Consider the following 19,390-nt stretch of genomic DNA (forward strand, 5'->3'; position numbering starts at 1 on the left):
TGGTCACGTCAAGACTCTCAGGCCCTCATCAAACCTCAGCCTTTTTCCCAAACCACAGAGAGGTCAGGCTGCTGTATCTTATATAAGATTTTGTTGTAGCCCTGGCTTATTGTCTCCCCATTTCTAACAAAACTTGTGCCTTCTGGTCTAGGATCTTCTAGTCTAAGTCACATAAGACACATATTGCAACGCTCCACCTCTGCCCCCTAAAAAAGAGCCAGTGTGTGGGGCTGAGGAAGTGAGAGGGAGAGCTGCACACCCAAGACCCCTTCAGACAGTTTTCTGTACACTCCTCAATCTCTGACCCAGCCAGCAAAGCACAATCCCTCTCTTATTCTTCCCTCCTGAAGAATAGCTATTCTTTTTAATCTCAAATAAATGCTGTTGCCCCTCATTTGGGCCTTTTATTTTTAGGTTATCAAAACTAAAGGAAACACTGATGTATAATAATGCTTAAGAATCTAGGCTCATATGTTCTATAAAATGAAAAAAATAACCAATCTAAAATAACACATTTATTCTGGAGAAAACGCTTCCTACAAAAATCTTAAAAATATTTTAAAGGGGGAAACATAAAGATATACAACTGCAATAATTCTGAATTTTGTTCCACACGGAATTTAGGTAAAGAAATCTATACAACTATACATACTAGGACCTATTGTACACCATTCCCCCAACCCCACACCCCCATAAAAAGAAAAAAAAATTGTTTTTCAAAATAATCAGAAGCAATATTTGATTACGAAAACAAGATAATCACATGTGACTTCTGGAAATATATTACTTGGAGTCTTTAAAAAATAAATCATGGCCAATGTTGTACAGAGAACAGAAGCATGAAACAGAAAATGAAAATGACTGAGGAGTGAGGAAGAGAGATCGAAGCTCCATTATTGCAATGACCGCAACCATGGACGTCTCCACAGAGGTCACAAGAGGACAGCTTTGCTTTGGAGTTGTAACTTCTCACCGCTTGTCTCCCTGTTAAAAAAAAGCAGACATCAGTTACACATCTCCCTTGTTTAGAAACGTTTACTTTGCCAAAACTTAAAAGCATTTCAATAGACTTTTCTGAGTTTTCCAATCTTCATATAATTTTATTTTTCTTTACAAGAAACAACTAAGATGCTCCAGAAGGGCCCAAACGGCTCACCAAATCCAAGAGAGAAACAATGCTTTTAGTTCAATCTATCTACCACCAGTCATTGGCCAGCATTAAAAGAAAGAAAACAGACTGTATGCTGCAATGGCAAGCACAACTTGACTCTCTTATGCAGCAAGAAAGCTTTTAAATCAAGGATTGTTTCAACTCCTCGACAGTTTATTTCAGGGCGACATTTTTCTACACATTCAAGTAAGTTCTGATCATTAGAACTACTGAAAAGAGATCCTTACATTATATGTAAACTGTAATTGGAGAATAAATTAATTTTAAAAAATAAAAGAGATATTTACCATAGGCTTTATCGAAAAATACAAAAACATAAAGAAAACTGTCTGTGTAATGCCTTGTTTCAATGCTTTAAGACATTGAGCACATAGTCTCTAAAAACTATTCAACTTTGGTAAATTTTATAGTACAAGCTAATCCGAAAAAACTATTCAAAGCATTTATAATACTACAATAAACTCACTATAAAACAAATTATTTTAATTTTTACAAGTTAAAAATATTCTATATTTAAATTTCTTCTTGATTTTTTCATCAATTTTTTAATGTTATAAATATGTTTTCTAACTCCAGGATTTTTAAAAATGGGTTGTAGGTTTTGATTAACTTGATTGTTCCCAAATGTTCATTTTAAAATGTGCCCTTCATAAATAAGTTGTTTTCCACACACACAAAATAAATTAATTAGACTGAATCTTTTTTTCTTAAACATTTAAGATGTTCTCCATTTACCTAAGAAAGATCAGCTGGAGAATTCTGTGACTAGATTAAATAACAAAGTTGGATAACTAAGCACTGTCCTTGAGTCTCAACAGCACATTCCATCATCCTTCCACCAGAAAACAAGTATGATGTCAGTATTTCCCCAAAATGTCCCACAAGAACCTAGGCGAATGCTCGTCCCCAGTTCCAACAGGAGACAAAAGAACAGAAGAACTGGCTTGTTGATTTAGACAGAGAGAGAACTGGTGCTACACCCTAGTCTTCCATGAATACTCTAACAAAAATTACTAACAATGTCAACAATTTTAAAGTGTAAGTGTCTACAACTACCTAACACATAAAAATGTTCATGATTCTCAAGCATTCTGATGATTCTGAGCCACTGGGGGTGTTACTCAGGATAATTCTCATGCCCAGAAATCACAGCCCAGAGATCACTAAACGTAGATGCATCCTAATTAATTTAGGTGATCTCTAAACCAGATCTCTACTTTCACATCCTAAGTTTCTGACATTTTATAAGGTAAGATGCATCAGTAGAATCAAAGAAGTTCAAGTTATTTTCCAAACAAACTATATTTTTCTTGACATACTAAAAAAAAAATTATAATGTATCAATTTTAACAACAGACTCCTTCCATGAAGAAACACTAAACCCAGCTGAGGCTTTTCCACTACGAATGCTGTTCATGCTCTCTCCTGAAGAACTCTCATTTTAAGACAAAAACCAGATAGAATAGGTGCTTGGAATAGGAGCAAAACCTTAGAAACTAAATATAACTGGACTCACTACAACAATTTTCTTTGTAAACTTTGTAATTGTGAGTTAAAAACCTAAAACATTATGAGCAAAAGCATCATTTTTTAATACTATGTGATAAATGCTATCATGAGACCTTTGTAAATTATCAGTTGTCTTCATTTAAATGGAAAGCTCACCTCCTGCTCCCTCACCTCCTACACTTCCTCCAACAACACCCCCACAACACAAAACCTATCCAGTAGGTGGCTACTTTAAATGAATGAATGAATGAATGAATGAATGAGTAAGTGAGTGAATGCCTGGCTTAACTCCTAAAATAATAAGAACACTTACTTGGTTCATAGTAATCCACTATTGACACAGAAGCATCTTGTGCATTTGAAACTTTGAAGTTTCTCACAGCAGGAATATTAACACAAAATTGGGTTCCATTTACCTTGAAAAATACAAAAGATTTTTAAGGGGTGGCAGACTATGTGTTCATTATAAAGTAAAAGACATTTCTTTTTCTTATCGTGTTAGGAAACAGATATAGAAACTAAGTTTCAGGGAGCACCTCTATGTGCCTAGTACTGTGGTAAGCACTTTATATAAATTATCTCAACTCATAAAACTATCCTTACAGGATAGGTATTGTTCTTATTTCCATTTTACTGAAAGGGATAGACACTGAATGGTTAAGCAAGCAGCAAGCCTAAGGATACATGCTCCAGAGAATTGCCCTCAGTTCACAAGAGCCGCCTCTCCCAGTAAGTGAGGTAACCCCAGGGTGGGGGGTGCGCCCTAAAACCAACAACTGACTAATATGACCTCCTTGCCTCTAAGAGGGGCAGCTTATGCCAATTTGGCAAACAATACTGGTTAAGGTATCTGAAATTGATAAATTTCTTCAAACATTTCATTATGTATCAATTAACAGTAAATGAAAAATCGAATCTGTCAAAACATAACGGACACTCAAATTTAGGTAACCATTAACAAGAACATAGCAGGTACAGGACAAACTCCAAAACCAATTCCATTATTAAATAAAAACCATAAATTTGTTTTTCAAGTTCCAAATCAGGCCTGTGGCTTTCAAGCAGTATTTAATATATGAAAATTCCCAAACAGCAAAATGAACCAGAAACTCTGAATTAGTTTTAACCAGAGTGATTTTTGACATCTCAAAACAATGAGAACATTCAGGAACTAGCTTTTTAAAAGTATATATATTGCTAAAGCAATATATTTCTGATTCATACTTGGCAAAAGTAGAATAAGAAACATATATATTCCCCCTATGTAACATGAAATCCTAAGAACACTTAGAACTCAATTTCAATTCAACCTATGAATTTCATATAGATGTCAGAAGAATAAACTTACATACTAGCAGTTTTGAGACATAACAGGTAGAGTCTTGAATTCTTCACTTACATTATTCTTATATAATTATGTACTTTATTCTTGGATCAGTAATTTTCATACAGCAATGGGAAGTATGTATAAAAATTATATAATAATTATGTGTAAAGCCCAAAACTCTGAGAATATTCCTCTAGGAGTTAAGCACCTAACTTCAATAAAAATATATTAACCCTTTTGGGATTTATTAAAACCTTCATGAAAACATTTTAAAACATGTACTTAAAGCTTTCATCACCAGCATTTAAACAAATATGTTTAGCAATTCCCTGAGGTGGAAGGGTTCTCAAATTGAGAGATCTGGACTGAATTTTTGAAATTATAATATGGCGGTTTCTATATATTTTAAATCTGACATGAAATAAATGATTTAGTTCTCAAGACTTTAACTGGGCTCATCATTAATAGTAATCCTCTTTAAACTAATTTTATAATGATGTCTTTTTCATGGGAACAGATATATGGGTGCCGTGTTAAAGTCATTCAGGGACACAAAAAGCTGAAATAACAACCTAAAGAAAATTTGCATAAGACTCTGAACACAACAAATGGTAGCTATGTCAATGGTTACCTATACAAAAACTTAGGTTTTACTACTTACGGAATCTAAATATAGGTTGAGTTTTCCGTGATCTTGTTCCACTTTTTTCACTGTCTCACTCAGAGGAATTGCTTCTAAAGGCACAGTAAAACCACTGAGCAGGTTAACTTCCATAAGGGCCATGCCACTTCTAGCTGGACCCAAGAACCTGGAGAAAAAAGGAAAAGATGGAAGAAACCCTTTAGGAAAAACCTAAAGCTACTGGCAAACTACCTTCATATAAAAATTAAAACTGCCAAGTGTTATTCCAAATAGTTACTGTTTTGTTGAAATAAAAAAATCACTATAGAAAATTATAAAACAGGTAATTCTTTCCTTCCAGGTGTGAAATTCTTATAACATTCAACCACATAAAGAATAATGATACAACCATGTGTTCATCTGACAAACTGTCTGAAATACCTGTTTTGTAACAGGCTTGTGCCTGTAGGTTGTTAACAAGTACAACCTAGATGCCCTTTCATCAGGCAACCCCGTTTTCTAGTGGTGATTCCAAACTGAACTGCATTTTTCATTTTCTCCAAAGTTGACAACACTAAACTTTCCAGCTGAAAGCCAGGAACTGTAAAAGAGGCGTCACTTTATTGCTTAGCAGTAGACCGTGCCCAAGTCTTTAGCAAGCCTTCATCTGATTTTAGAAAAAGAAGACCAATAGGGAGAGAGTCTTTCCCTTTGTTCTCTCACATACTAGTGCACATTTTGTGTTTTCTTTGGATTACAAGCCTCGGAAAGTTTTGTCACACTGCATCGTTTTCTCACCCTGTTGCACACAATGTGAGCATCAACAGACCCCGGCACCAACAACATTTTGTCTCCTGTAAAATAAATATTTTTCTGAAATGCAAAGCTGGCAAGAGCTTTTTGTTTGGACCAGAAAGAGCCCCACTTGGTTAGGAAAGAAGTCTGTCAAATAGAATTTTTAAGTTAGCTCCTGTTGTCCTTTCAGATGGCAAACACAAGCAGGGCTGGTAGAAAAATCTTGCTTTTTAGAGCAGCGCACCAGTGACTGACTGAAAAGCCACACAGCACAACTGCGGACTGCAGCTGGCTCAGCAATCCCAACTGTAAAGTCTCTTGACTCAAGAACTTGCTAGAAGAGTTGCTCTTAATAGTTATGTGTGCATTGCAATGACCTAGAAAGCTGAGGAAGGCAGCTTCATGAACTCTGCGTCTGGGAAGTTAATAGGGTTGAGATGGAAGTGGAAACTCTTTGCCTTATGACTTAATGAGATCCTCAGATGCTTTGGATACAGCCCAGATTTACAAATTACCTACTAAGTACCCTCGGAAGCTATAAGTGCTTTATTACCCAAGGTGAGGACCTTTTAAACTGTAATATTTTCACTGTGTCAAAAAAAAAAAAAAACAACTATTCCTTTCACTGAACTTGCATGTTCTCAAGAAGTTTTGAGTTGAAAAATGTAACACGATTAAATATGAACCTGGAATAATTATTTAACAGAAAAATGACTAACAACAAGAAGTAACCAATTTTAGAGTATTAAACATGATAGGCTAATTTCAAGTTTCCATCAATTAGACCTGAGTTTTATTATATTTTTCTATTCAAATCTGTTACAAATACCAAAAAAAAAACTTGTAAATAATTTTGGACACATAGAGAAATGCTTAAATATAATTAGCAGTATTTCTAGTTTGTACTCAAAATTGTAATGCATAACTAAAATCTTTGTTAAATGTAACTCCTTATATATTGATATAGTTAGACAACTATATGTATAAATAATTAAATCTTCAAATCACCTTTTTAAAAAAAGGAGAAAGAGAAGGATGATATAGTTAGACAACTATATGTATAAATAATTAAATCTTCAAATCACCTTTTTAAAAAAAGGAGAAAGAGAAGGAGGGGGAACTTAAACAGATACCAACCTTGTGCACACATTCAAATTCAAGTGATTAATATCATCTTCATTTTCTTTTACATCAACATCTAAATCAAAGGCTTCTTGATTTTGGATAGCTCTTCGTCTTCTAGAAGACCCTGAATCTTTCACATTATAAATAACATTAAGCTGTAATAAATAACAAAGTAGCATAAATAATAAATTAGCAATATATTATATTATTATTAACAACAAATTGACAGCATTATGTATTCTAAATGTTAGGTAATGACTCTTTTTGGGATAAACTCAACTAGATTTACAATCTTCAACCTAGAAAAAAATTAGTTTTACTCACTAACAAAGCATCACTATTAAAAAACACTCTTATGAAAGTTTTTATAAGCAATGATTTAAAAAATTGAGAAAAGTGTTAGGTAGCATTCCAAAACAAGTGTCATAGACTATAATGGATGATATTCATGGGTATTGTTTTTTTCAAAGAATGCAAAACATTCCCTATAGGGAAAAAGTGAAACTATTGCCAACTTTCTTGAGAGTATCCACTAATTTCTAAACTCTACTGCCCAACTGAAGTCATTTTTCACAAACTGGAACCTTAGAAACTCTAAGATAAATCAAAACTAAAACATCCAGAAGCCTTGGTTGAATACAAACCTGTTCAACTGCTGAGGATTCTTTGTAATCATACAATGTTTTTCAAAGATAATAAAATAAATGATGGTTTTCAAGTCAACTGGTTCTTTTTTAGCACGTACAGACTCTGTGCCCACCACTAATATGAAAGGTGCCATGGGGACACTGGCAGAGTGCGAAGACCAGTGTTTTTCTCAAAGGGATTCTAAGATCAGAAGTTTGAGAATGTACTCACAATCTTCTAGGCCTGCCTCATGCCAAGTCGAACTAGAACCTAAATTTTTTTACCTCTTCCACTTTTTTGATGCCAAGGTTTATAAGCCTTCCTATTGCTATGTAATATCTCTCTCTCTCTCTCTCTCTCTCTGTTTCTCTCTCTCTCTCTCTCTCTCTCTCTCTCTCTCTCTCTCTCTCACACACACACACACACACACACACACACACACACACAGAGGGTGGAGGAGGACACTAAACCTTTACTACCCACCATGGATTTATATACTTTAAAAAAGTCTTCTCTCTAAGCCTTCATCTTTCAAACCTAAGAGTTCCAACTTTTCATTCTGTCATACCTGAGGTGCATAATCCTTAATCCCCTTGATCATTCTGGTTATCTCATTTTGGATATTCTCCAACTGTTTCTTAAACTACAGTTAACATTATAGAGTATTCTTGGAGCGGTTGAAGAATGGTTTCATAAAACTGGAGAGATGGTCTCTATTATTTTCATCATCCCTTTTCCAATGGCATACAATTGTCCTTTAAGAACCACTGTCTTCAGGAAACAAACAAGGGCTACTAGATTTGTCCCCAGGGTCAGAATTAATATCCAAAATTATACCTGAGAATTAGGCTTTATGTTTGGCCTATGGTAAAGCTCAACTCAGAAAATATCAAGAGACCTTGCAGTTTATTTCTAACAGCTTAGCATTTTATTACCCAAAAGAGGTTAACATTTACTGCAAACCTGAGAGTCTTCTGTGCTCTTTCTTTTCCAGGGCACTCACAAAAATATCAACTAAAGGAAATCTCAATACCTATTTCTAGGTGACTAATTTTTTTGCAACGTTTTTCTCCATCATGAGAAGTGACTATTGGTCCCTACCTCTTGTTTTCTGCATATTGACACAGACATAGGACTGGTGAACATTCTGACTAGTAGGTACCATATTGACTGCTGCCATCAAACCTCAAGTAAAAATCATTTGGCTTGAGTATTTTACTTACATTTGGTTTATCAAAAATAAATTCCAACCAATTTGGTGATTTAAGTTGATTTAATCTTCCAATCATATCTAAAATATCTTTGTGTATTTACTTTTGGATTTACTGTTGACATTGAAAGATGCATTTAGGAATGAGAATTTTCACATGGGCTTTGTCAGTAAAAACCAGTACAGGTTATTCACTCTTTTCCTTTTTCATTGAACAGCATTCCTTCTAACTGTCATTGTTGTTCCTTAGTTTTTTAAAAAACATTTACTGTATTTCGAGTATCACACAAAATAATCTTAGAATTACTTGGAAGTCTCCAAATTAAACCTGACACTTTGTCCTACTTAGCAAGTGTGCTAGTTCTCTTGCCTAGAACAGTCGTACTGGTTTTTGAAAAAGTACCTTTTCTCTGTAAGAGCCTTTTTTTCCCAAAATCTCAGTAAGTCTTTCAGGGTTTGTCTGGTTTGTTTTTCTAATCAGGCACATAATCATTTTTGATCCTATCATATATTATGTTGGGTTTCCAATAAGATGATTTGCAGTCCCTATGATCTTCAGTCCCTATGATTTTCATGTATTATTTAGTATAATAATTATTTCTTTCAGTATTTTTCATTCTACTTCCATTTTATTCTAGCCCCTATTGCAGGATATAGGTAGATTTCTTTGGATTTTCTTCTTGCACCAGAACATATCATGCTTTAATTGTTTTACTTATCATTATATAAGATTTTACATTAAAGGGATACATTTCCTATCTTTAGGTCAATTACTTGTAATACCACTGTGACCTTTATAATGTTAGATGAATATTAAGTTGCAAGTAAAATGCATTTTTGTTTATCAAATCATGGCATTACAATCCTGAGCTGTATTTTCATAAAACAAGGTGTGAGTTCTCGACAATTCACATGAATAATAATGGAGGATTTTAATCCTTACTTTGAAAAGCATATAATAGTCAAGAAATATTTTTCTAAAAGATTATCAATTATATAGTTGCTGTCTACTCTCTAGCTAATAACATTTCTAGTACTTTTTACTTAAAAGGGAGATATATCTTGCCTAAGTCATAGAAACAAATCATTAAGAATTTTATACATTATAAAGTTAAAGATTTAGCAGTGCCCCAAACCAAAGAATTATTATACAAATCATATATAACTAAGCAAAACTAAACATTATTACATACCTGACAAATAGCAAATCCAAAACCGTTTGCGGAAATGTTAACTTCAGTTGGCTCTAACACAGTAAGCTGAATAAAGGTGGGAAAAAAGTGAATAAAGTTAATTTTCCGTACCTCAGTCCTTCCAAGTAGCACAAGAGGTCAGTGTTATGAGGAGTGTAAGTAATCTGTGGAAAGCTCTAAGAACTTTACATGGCCTCACATATCAAAAGCTATGGGAAGTGGTTACTCTCCACACTCCACCCTTTGGGAGTGCACATCATTGCTACAGACAGGTCTGCCCTTCTGTAGACGTTAAAGCATGAAAGAGAAAAAACAAGTCATCTCCCTCCATTAACCTCCCTTAATCAGTGCCTAATCCTCTGGCCTTCCTGAGAACACAGTGACACATCATCGCTGATATGACTAAGTTTTTTTCCTTCTTTTTCCTTTGCAGTCACCTCTCTTCTTCAGTTTCCAGCCCTGAAGTTATCACTTTCATCCATTACCTTCAAGTCCCACAAGGTTACCCAGGGGAATAAAATTAGGGTCTAGCATAGGCCTTGACTCTATTGCAAAGTAAGAATTCTACTATTGGTTCTATAGATTCTCCTATGAAGACATATGGTGCAGCTGAAATGAACATGGTCTTTGAAATCATGGGTTCAAATCTGAGCTCTACTGTTACTAGTAACATGATCTTGAGCAAGTTACTTAACCTTTCTCAGTCTTAGTTTTAACATGAGTACAACAGGGATAAAAGTACTCGCTTCTTAATGTTGGTTTGAGAAGTAAATGCAATAGCACATGTGAAGAAATCTGGCACAGTGCCTGAAAAGAATAGGAACTCAACAGGGGTTCATTCTTTTCCCAATAGAACAGTGCTATGTTTTCTTCTATTCCAAACTTTCCACTCCTTCTCCCTTCTCTGGCTCAGCAAATCTAACCAAAAGAGGCCCTCCTCCCAGTCTCTCTACAGGGCACTGGGAGCCAGTCTTTTTGGAGTCAATAAAACAGAAATAAATAAATCAGTTTTCCAGCATAAAGATTCATCTACCCAGAATTTTAGATAACTACCCCATCCCACACCTCTGCTGTCTGGAGGAGAAAGCGGTTCTCTGTGTCAATCAGAAACTTTACAGGACTCGGTGAACTGGGCCCCGTCACGGCCACTTGGATATTTGTCCTTTCTGTGTTCATTAGGGCTGCAAATTCAGAGAGGGCCTTCAAGGCCACAACTGTGTCCTGTTGAGGAAAGAAAAATGTTTGTGCATGTAAGTGTATGTCAAGGTCTCCAACGACTAAATTTAGTAATGTTTAGGATGCCCGCTATACATTCATCTATCTTCCTTGAGACTGGAGCTCTCCTTTACTCATCTTTGAATCTCCTGGACCCACAGTACATGAGAATCTCAGAAAATATCTGCTGGATGGGACTGAGCATCTTCTAAATCAGCTACTACAGATGAAAAACGCTAACATAAACTGAGACTAATTTATTCCATGTAAATATCAAATAGGACATTTATATCTATGATAAATAATTAAAATTAGTAACTTAAAACTTTTACTTAAGTTACTAAACTTTTAAACTGCCCAGTAATTTTATGAAGTCATGATAAAAAAGCAACCACATAGTAGTTCCTAAGAATATATAGAGATAGATAGGTAGTCATATAGAGAGATAGATTAGATAGATGATAGATAGATAGACAGACAGACAGATAGATAATAGATAGATGATGATAGATGATAGATGATGATGATAGATAGATGATAGATAGATGATAGATAGATAGATAGATAGATAGATAGGTAGATAGGTAGATAGATAGATAAAAAACTATCATCACTCACCTGGGTAGATCCAAAACCTCCCTGGCTATTTCTCTGCTTACTTAGCCACCTCATAATTGGGATTCCCTCGGAAATCTTATATTGCAGAAAATGTGAGAGCAGTGCATAGGCTGCAACTTCAATATCCAGGGAGCTTGGCTGCCATGATTCAGAAAGCTTGGACACAGATGACACCCAGAATTGCATGTCTCCTACAAGAGAAAAGTAATAACAATCTAACCAATTACAGAAAAAGTACACTTTATACCATAAAATATTCTTACACTGTTCCAAGTTCTACTTGACTAGCATAAAAAAAAATATATATATATATATATATATATATATATATATATATATATATATATATTTCTATATATGGGTATATTTATGCCAAGCAAATACATGTGTATTTACACATACACATATATGCACATATATATGCATACTTATATGTCACTTTTTAAACTAATAAATCTTATAAATTTTCATCCTTCTCTTATTGCTTACATTTAAAGATGTTGTGATGAAAATATTTTCCCAAGAGAAATTCCATATGTTTGGCTCAAGACTAAACAGCTATAATAAAAGAAGAAAAGAGAAAAAAAACACTATATTCCAGAAGATAATGCACGGAACTTTTCTGACCAGGCCATCCCAAAAATATTTTAGGACACACTGGAAAGATCCCTGTTCTGGGTTAATCACCCATTAACTGCTCTAACGTTTTGGGAAACTTCTCCTTTTTTATTATCTGAAAGTTGGTGTTATAAGTTCAAAATCCAACCCCTGAGAAAAAATGAGAAACCCTGGCCAACTCAACAGTCTTCCTGGAGATATTCCTACTAATCCCTAGAGAAGCATCCTGCTTGGTACCTCCCCCCTCTTTCAGATATTATTAGTTAGATGATTATTATACTTAGGTGGAATGTGAAATAACTACACTTAGCCAAGTAGAGAAGAAGAAAATGTCAAAGACTACTTCAGCCGCTATGAAATAACCTCCTAGTTCCCAGTGCTGCAATAGATAATATAAATTCAATCTAAATTACTGCTAATAATAATAATACAATACTTTTACAGTCTCAGACATCTCTAAGCACTTTCTACAGTTATCCCTTCTTGAATTAGCAGAGCTTTGAATCAGTGGACATTATCTAAAATTATTTCTGCCCACACCCATATTCATATCTCTCTCTCTCTCTCTCTCTCTCTCTCTCTCTCTCTTTCTCTCTCTCTCTATCTCTCTCCCTCCCTCCCTCTCTCCCTCTCCTTTTCTCTCCCTCTCTTTCTCACATATACACACACATCTGAATCCCTGACTATAGAGGCCATTTGGGAAGTAATAACACCTGTGCTTTCTGTCTTGCTTTAGCCCCTAAGCAGTCCTCATTCAACAAATAAATCATACATATAATTCACTAACAGCATTTTTTGGCATGTGCATTTCTATTAATTAGCATTTTAGTTCACATTTTTGAACATCTGCCATGTGGCAGGTGCTGTGCATTATCTCATTTAATCCTCAGAGAAACCCTAAAATTGGTGTTATTCTAATTTTACAGTTCAGGAAACTGAAACTCATAAAGGGAAGTAGCAGGACCAGAATCTAAACCCAAGTCTCTCACAACCCAATGTCTTAATGGCCACTGTTGGCCACCAAACCAGAAATGGTATTGAAGAATTTAAAGGGTAACTGACATCCAGCAGAACATATCTAAAAGAAGGAAACACCCAGGCCTCGAAATTCTCTAGAAAACTCTTGGCAAGGATGGGACCAGCCTGGCCGTGTCAGTTCCATCTGATTGCATCTGCACTCAATTTTCATCCCATTCAGAAAATGTAAACATAATCAATTTCATATCTGGCTTATAAAACTTTCTCACACAATTTATATAGTTCATAACACTTAACAGTCTCACAATGTCAGAAGGATCCCATGCATTACCTTCTTGTTCCGCTCTCCGAGTCAGCATATTCAAAGCTTCCTTGGCTTTAGGGCTCCCCACGAACGACAGCGCATAAGTTATAAGAGCTAGAGTATAATTGTCTGAAATTCCTCTGTTGAATTCAGACTCCAAAAAGTTGATAGACTCTTGCACATCAATATTAGGCTTGAAGGAAAAAATATATATACTTTACCATTCAAAATAACCCCGAAAGTATTTTCAAACATTCACTTAAAAAATATCAGTGTCTATTGAGCACCTGACTTTGCCTAGGCAGTGGGACTCAACAGTGATCGTTGACATTTATAGATCTGACATGCATTTTGAAAATAACACTGCTTTGCAGTTTTATAAGTAAAAAGGCACTAGTCCTTTTTACTTATAAAGGGAATAAGAAATAAGAAGTAGAACTTTTGCCAGTGTTTCTCACCTTGAATATTGTTAACTCAGATGACAGTATAAAACACAGCTTGAGAAAGATATTTCTCCTATTTGATCTCAGGTATTGAAGCTGTAAGTTCAGGGGAAAGTTTATCTTCTACATGCCTAGTACTGGGATAGGAAAATGCTAGGGGCTTAATATAGAGAACAGCTGTTTTTGATCATGTGAGATGCAGTTAGCATTAAGCAGTAAAGGCATCAATCACTGAAACAGCTCTGGAGCAAAATTAAGCTCATTAGCATAACTTTCCATGCACACTCATTCTTATCCAGACTTCCATGCCCATTTAACACACTTTTTTCAAGTGTGTATGTACATTGTACTAAATTAGTAGACATTGTAATTGACATTTTAGAAATAAAAAAAAATCCTTCATCACCTAAATTTGCTAGAATGCATTCCCAAATTCTGAAGAATTTTCTGTCTCCTAAGAAATTAATCTTTCCAATGATAAAGTATATGTTGACTCATCTTACCAACAACAAGTACAATATTCATATTAGAATGCATTTTTAGAATTCTCTTCATTACTCTGAAAGAGGGGATCAATATTTTTATTCTCAGCATTTGGAATGTGGCCACACATGCAAAGCAAAAGGATGCCCAAATTCAGACTTCAAATATGATATAAAATTGCAATCTCTTTAAGTTTCCAAACACATATCTGACCCATCAAGACCTACTTCCCTTGTAATTTCTCACCCTCATTTGTTAAGTTAAAGATTAAATACCTGATAATTTTTATATTTCAGAAGAGAAGTCACAATATAAGCTGTAAGTGTTACTGGACTTTTATTTCCACCTTGAAGCTCACTATGGATCACTCTTCCTGGCTCCCAAAATTCACCATTGGATTTCTGATGTCCTTTAAGCCAAGTATATGTTCTGTGTAACACATTCTGATCAATATCTATGTAAGGATCAGCTTCGAGGAAACATCTTAAAACAAAAGCTGACAACCTTGGTAGAGAAGGGGGGAAAATTACATAAAATACACTTTACAAAAGTCCTCCAAGTAATGCTGAGCAAGAAAAACACCAACGATAACACTTTTTTTCCATCAGAAGATTCACCAAAAAGAAAATCACTGAAGAATAAACAAAGACAAGAGAGACAACACAAGCAACTCTGCCCAGCTGGTAGACTTGGTTTCCATTTGAGTATGGCCAAGACATTTTAGGTCAACTCAAAATATCAGATTTGGAAAGGAATTTAGAAATCATCTAATCCAGCCTCATTATTTTATAAATTGAGAATGTGACACCCCAAGAGAGTTAAATAAATTGTCCAAGGTTATTCACCTTTGGACTGTTCTAGGTATTTGCCAAGGAAGATCTCATTACATACTTTATTCAGTCTGATGAAATGTATATAGTTCACAATCCCATCACACTTTTAGTAGAGGAAATGGATGTTTTCTCTCCTGTAGGACAGGAGTCAGCGAATTATAGATTGTGGGCCAAATCCGTTGAGCCAGACCTGGCCCTTGGGCCGAATACAGCCCAGAGTCTTTTATATGTACCTCTCCCCTCTCCACTCTCCATCTAAGAATGATTTTTAAAGGAAGAAATGAAAGAAAAAGGAAGGAACGGAAGGAAGGAAGGAAAGGAAGGCAGGGAGGGAGGGAAGGAGAGAAAGAGAGAAACAGAGAATAGACTGAAGGGAGGGAGGAATGGAGGGAGGGAGGGAAGAAAGGAGGGAGGGAGGGCTGAGAGGAGAGGGAAGAATAAGCAACTATGTGGCCTGTAATGCCTAACATATTTCTATCTGCCCTTTACAGAAAAAGTGTGCCGATCCCTGCTATAGAACACCAAATATTGAGGTGAAAAGAATGTCAAGCAATAAAACACTGAAACCTTTCTATTTATGGATCTATATCCTGAATCATTCCAAAAGAAAATTTGAAGCAGATCTGTTTCATCCTATAAAAGATTTGGCGGGGTAAACATTACTAATATTCAGTAATATCTAGTTCTCTTTTACTTTGAGTATGCAGAAGAATTCACTTCATTGGCTCCCTGAAGTTAAGCATGGCCATGCGACTAGCTCTGATCATGATAAAGTGAAAAGAAATGCTACATCCAGGCTTAAGTGTCCAATTGCCAGTGCTGGATACTCCAGCCTTCTCTCCCTCCGCACTGGCAAGCCTGGAACTTTCTAGTAAGATTGTGAGGTGGCTGCCGCTGAAGCAAAGTCTGCAGAGCCCCCTGCTGGCCCAAAATGGAAATGCAGCACGAGTAAGAAAGAAACCTTTATTATAAATAGCTCCTGAGATTTAAAGGGTTGTTTGTTACCAAAGCATGCCTTGTCTAACCCAACTAATACAGCTAGTCAATCTTTTTCTGAGTGTAATACAGAACTGAAGATAGTTCAGAGAGAAAGTGTAATCATCTAAAATCAATCATTCAGAGATTCCATTCTGGAGGAAATTCTGGATATTCATTACTTAATTTCATAATGTTTTTCACACATACACACACACAGAGAGAGAGAAAAAAACAACCTTAAAATAACTACGTTGACTGCATTAACACAAAATTCATGTTAATCAAGTTATATTAAACAAAGAACTGCATCACAATCACCCAGTATTTCTAACTGATTTTTCTCATCAGCTGCACCATCATCATGAGATATTTTTATTGCTGCTTTCCTCACAAAAAAAAAAAAAAGGATTTATGACCTCTCTTTTCTAAACAAAAACACTTGGTTTGTTAATGTTCTAAAATCATATTTAAAAAGTCAAATGTCTTTTAAAGCAGCCTCTGAGCCTATGTATGTAACACGTGTCAACTGCATGGCCATGGTGACCTAGTGAAGTTCCATTCCATGACAAGGATTTGTTTCATTAGCAAAGACACTTACCATGTGCTCCCAGAAGGGTCATGATTCCCAAAAGCACTGAAAGAGCCATCTTCCCTCTGATAGAGAAGTTCTCTCTGGTAACCTGAAGACACCAAAATAAATCATCAGGATAGTCAACTTGCAGTGAATTAAAGTTTCTGATCATGACTTCATATTGAAGAAATGTGCACAGAGAATGAGAAAGATGAAAACAGCAAATCAACACTAATATCGAATATTTTCTATGTTAAGTGCTGTGGGATATTTAAAGTACCAGAAATTTTCAAGCAGAATGCTTAAAAAATAACTGTAATATCCCCAGCTTAAAGGAAATTCAGAAGAATACTATATTATTGACAACAATTCTAGTCATTCAAAAGCAAGCCAGTCAAAGATAGAGTTTTAACTCTGTAGTTTTCACAGTGGTTTCCATGCTTAGTCATCTAAAATTGTTTGCTACTTAAAAAAAAAAAACCTATAGTATCATAGTTAAAGTTTAAGGCTAAAACACAAAGTAAAAATCCTTTCTATTTTTAGGTGGGGGGATTGACAAATAATCTAAGACAATGGCTCTAAAATTTCTTGTTCATGGCGAGCTGAGGTAAACCCAAAGACCAACTGGTCTGCCCACCACATCAATTCCAAGTTCTCACTAAAAGAAAAGAAAAAACTTGGTGGCAGTAATCAAGTCACAATATAGAAGTAAACTAGGGAGGAGGTTAAGTTTCATGCGTTTGCTTTGATAAAAACATATGTTTCAAATTTAAATAAATGGTTGCAAATAAGAGGCATATGTTTCATATTTGCAATGCCGTGCGTGCAAGTCTCAAAGTCCAGTGAATGAAAAATCATAGGCCAAACACTAAAGATTCACCAAACAACCCACGACAGACTGACTTGTTAAAAATGAAATTAAAATAGTAATAATTTATCATTAAAAATCAAGCACAAGCAAGAGCCAAAAACATTTCTGACTCCAGGCATTATCAATGATTCTCTGATAACCAAGAATTCTTCCTAAAAATTACAGAATTCTGCTACAGGCATTGCAGCATGGCCATGTAGAGCCTAGCAACCATAAACATTTGCACTATGTTAAATTCAATCCCTAGTAAATTCTGGTAATAAAAAATATTTACTTTATGAATTCCACATTTTAGAAGCATGAATAGCTATAATTATTCATATTTGACTAACAAAACATGAGCATTAGTATTTTAAAATTAGTTAATCTGCTCTTGCCATGTCCCAAACTCTTCTTCATGTGCCTTCCCACAAGAAACCCCAGATCTGAGTATAAGCGACAGTAAGACAAAAGGTATAAAAAAAAAGACATTGTTTCATGGTGATCTTTAAGACCTATGGTAAAAGAAATAAAAATAACACTTAAATGATGATAGAATTTTGCTTAACTTGAAGAACAGGCTGTTAGGTTATAATCTTTATGCTTAACACTAAAATATTATGGTAATTAAATACCCAACCTTTATCCAACACTGACTAGGTGCCAGGAACTGTTCAAAGTCCCTTCAGGCATTAACCCTGTAATTCTCACAACCCTACAATGTAGATGCCATTATTATTTCCTTTTTAGAGATGATAAAACTCAGAATATACCAAGTGCAAGGTCATACAGCTGGTAGGTACTGAAACTAAGCATTAGCCAAAGTCTATTTGTCTCCAAAACTGCTGTTTCCTTTCAATTCAAAGAGCTCTTCCAATGATTAACCTATGCAAAGTCCTCAGAACCTTTTACATGGCAAGCTCTCAATAAGCAATAGGTATCATTTCATAACATGCATATAGGGAAAGACTTTCCAACTATTCAATTCCTTTTTTAAAAATTGACAATTTGATTAGAAAAAATTGTGTTAAATTTTCCATAGCAAAATACACTATTAGCACAGTTAAAAGACAGATGACTCAGAAGAAAATATTTGTAACATTTAAGAGAAATAATGGCTAATATCCTTAATATTAATATATAAATTTTATGTATATTATTTACATATTAGTATATATCTATACATGTACATATACAAAGAATTTTTTTAATTGAGAGGAAAAGATTAAAAATCTTTTAGAAAAAAATGAATAAAATACAAAAACAGACATTTCATAAAAAACAAAGATGGACTTTAATATATGAAAAATGTTCAACTTATTAATATGCAAAATGAAAATTAAAACTACACTGAGATACCATTTCTCAGTCATCACATTAGCAAAGATTCAAAAGCTAAGGAGACCAGTACTCATCCATTGCTGGAGGGAATTCAGAATGGTATAACTTCTGGAAAAAGTCTATGCCTTTTGACCCAATAATCCCATTTCTAAGAATCTATCTTGAAGACACACCTCCAACACCACAAAAATATACATGCAGGAGATGTTTTATTACAGCATTATTTGTAACTGTGAAAATATTGGAAATTACCTAAATGCCCCCGGATTGGACACTGGTTGAATAAACTTTAGTACACACACACGATGCAATACTATGCAGCTGTCAAAAAAGAGTGAGGACTCTCTCTCCGAACTGATGTGGAGTAATTCACTGGATATATATTAAGTGGAAAGTATATATGTTAAGTCTAAAACAGCAATATAAAGTATACTACTTTTTTGTATTAAGAGAAAGAGAAATAAGAAAACATCTGTGTACATTAATTTCTGAAGAGACAGAGAAAGGAAGAAACTAGAAACTAATGAATTAAGTAAACAACAAGGGATAGAGAGAAGGGATACAAGAGGCACAGACACA

General features: G+C 34.9%; 1 protein-coding gene across 2 annotated transcripts in view; it reads right to left on the reverse strand.

Annotated features, from left to right (window-relative positions):
• Positions 1–500: 500 nt before the first annotated feature.
• CD109 (CD109 molecule) overlaps positions 501–19,390 on the reverse strand; it is a 102,354-nt gene continuing 83,464 nt past the window's right edge. For both annotated transcript variants that reach the window (XM_039853291.1, XM_039853292.1), the window contains 10 exons: positions 16,648–16,729; positions 14,514–14,742; positions 13,340–13,505; positions 11,413–11,603; positions 10,645–10,800; positions 9,580–9,645; positions 6,562–6,704; positions 4,669–4,816; positions 2,994–3,096; positions 501–984 (listed from right to left, as the gene is read on the reverse strand). In XM_039853291.1, the coding sequence (XP_039709225.1) occupies positions 809–984; positions 2,994–3,096; positions 4,669–4,816; positions 6,562–6,704; positions 9,580–9,645; positions 10,645–10,800; positions 11,413–11,603; positions 13,340–13,505; positions 14,514–14,742; positions 16,648–16,729 (1,460 nt within the window). In that variant the 3' untranslated portion in view covers positions 501–808. The remainder of the gene's footprint in view (positions 985–2,993; positions 3,097–4,668; positions 4,817–6,561; positions 6,705–9,579; positions 9,646–10,644; positions 10,801–11,412; positions 11,604–13,339; positions 13,506–14,513; positions 14,743–16,647; positions 16,730–19,390) is intronic.

The sequence above is a fragment of the Pteropus medius genome, unplaced genomic scaffold (genome assembly GCF_902729225.1).
Source record: "Pteropus medius unplaced genomic scaffold, Ma_sr-lr_union100, whole genome shotgun sequence".
Lineage (NCBI taxonomy): Eukaryota > Metazoa > Chordata > Mammalia > Chiroptera > Pteropodidae > Pteropus > Pteropus medius.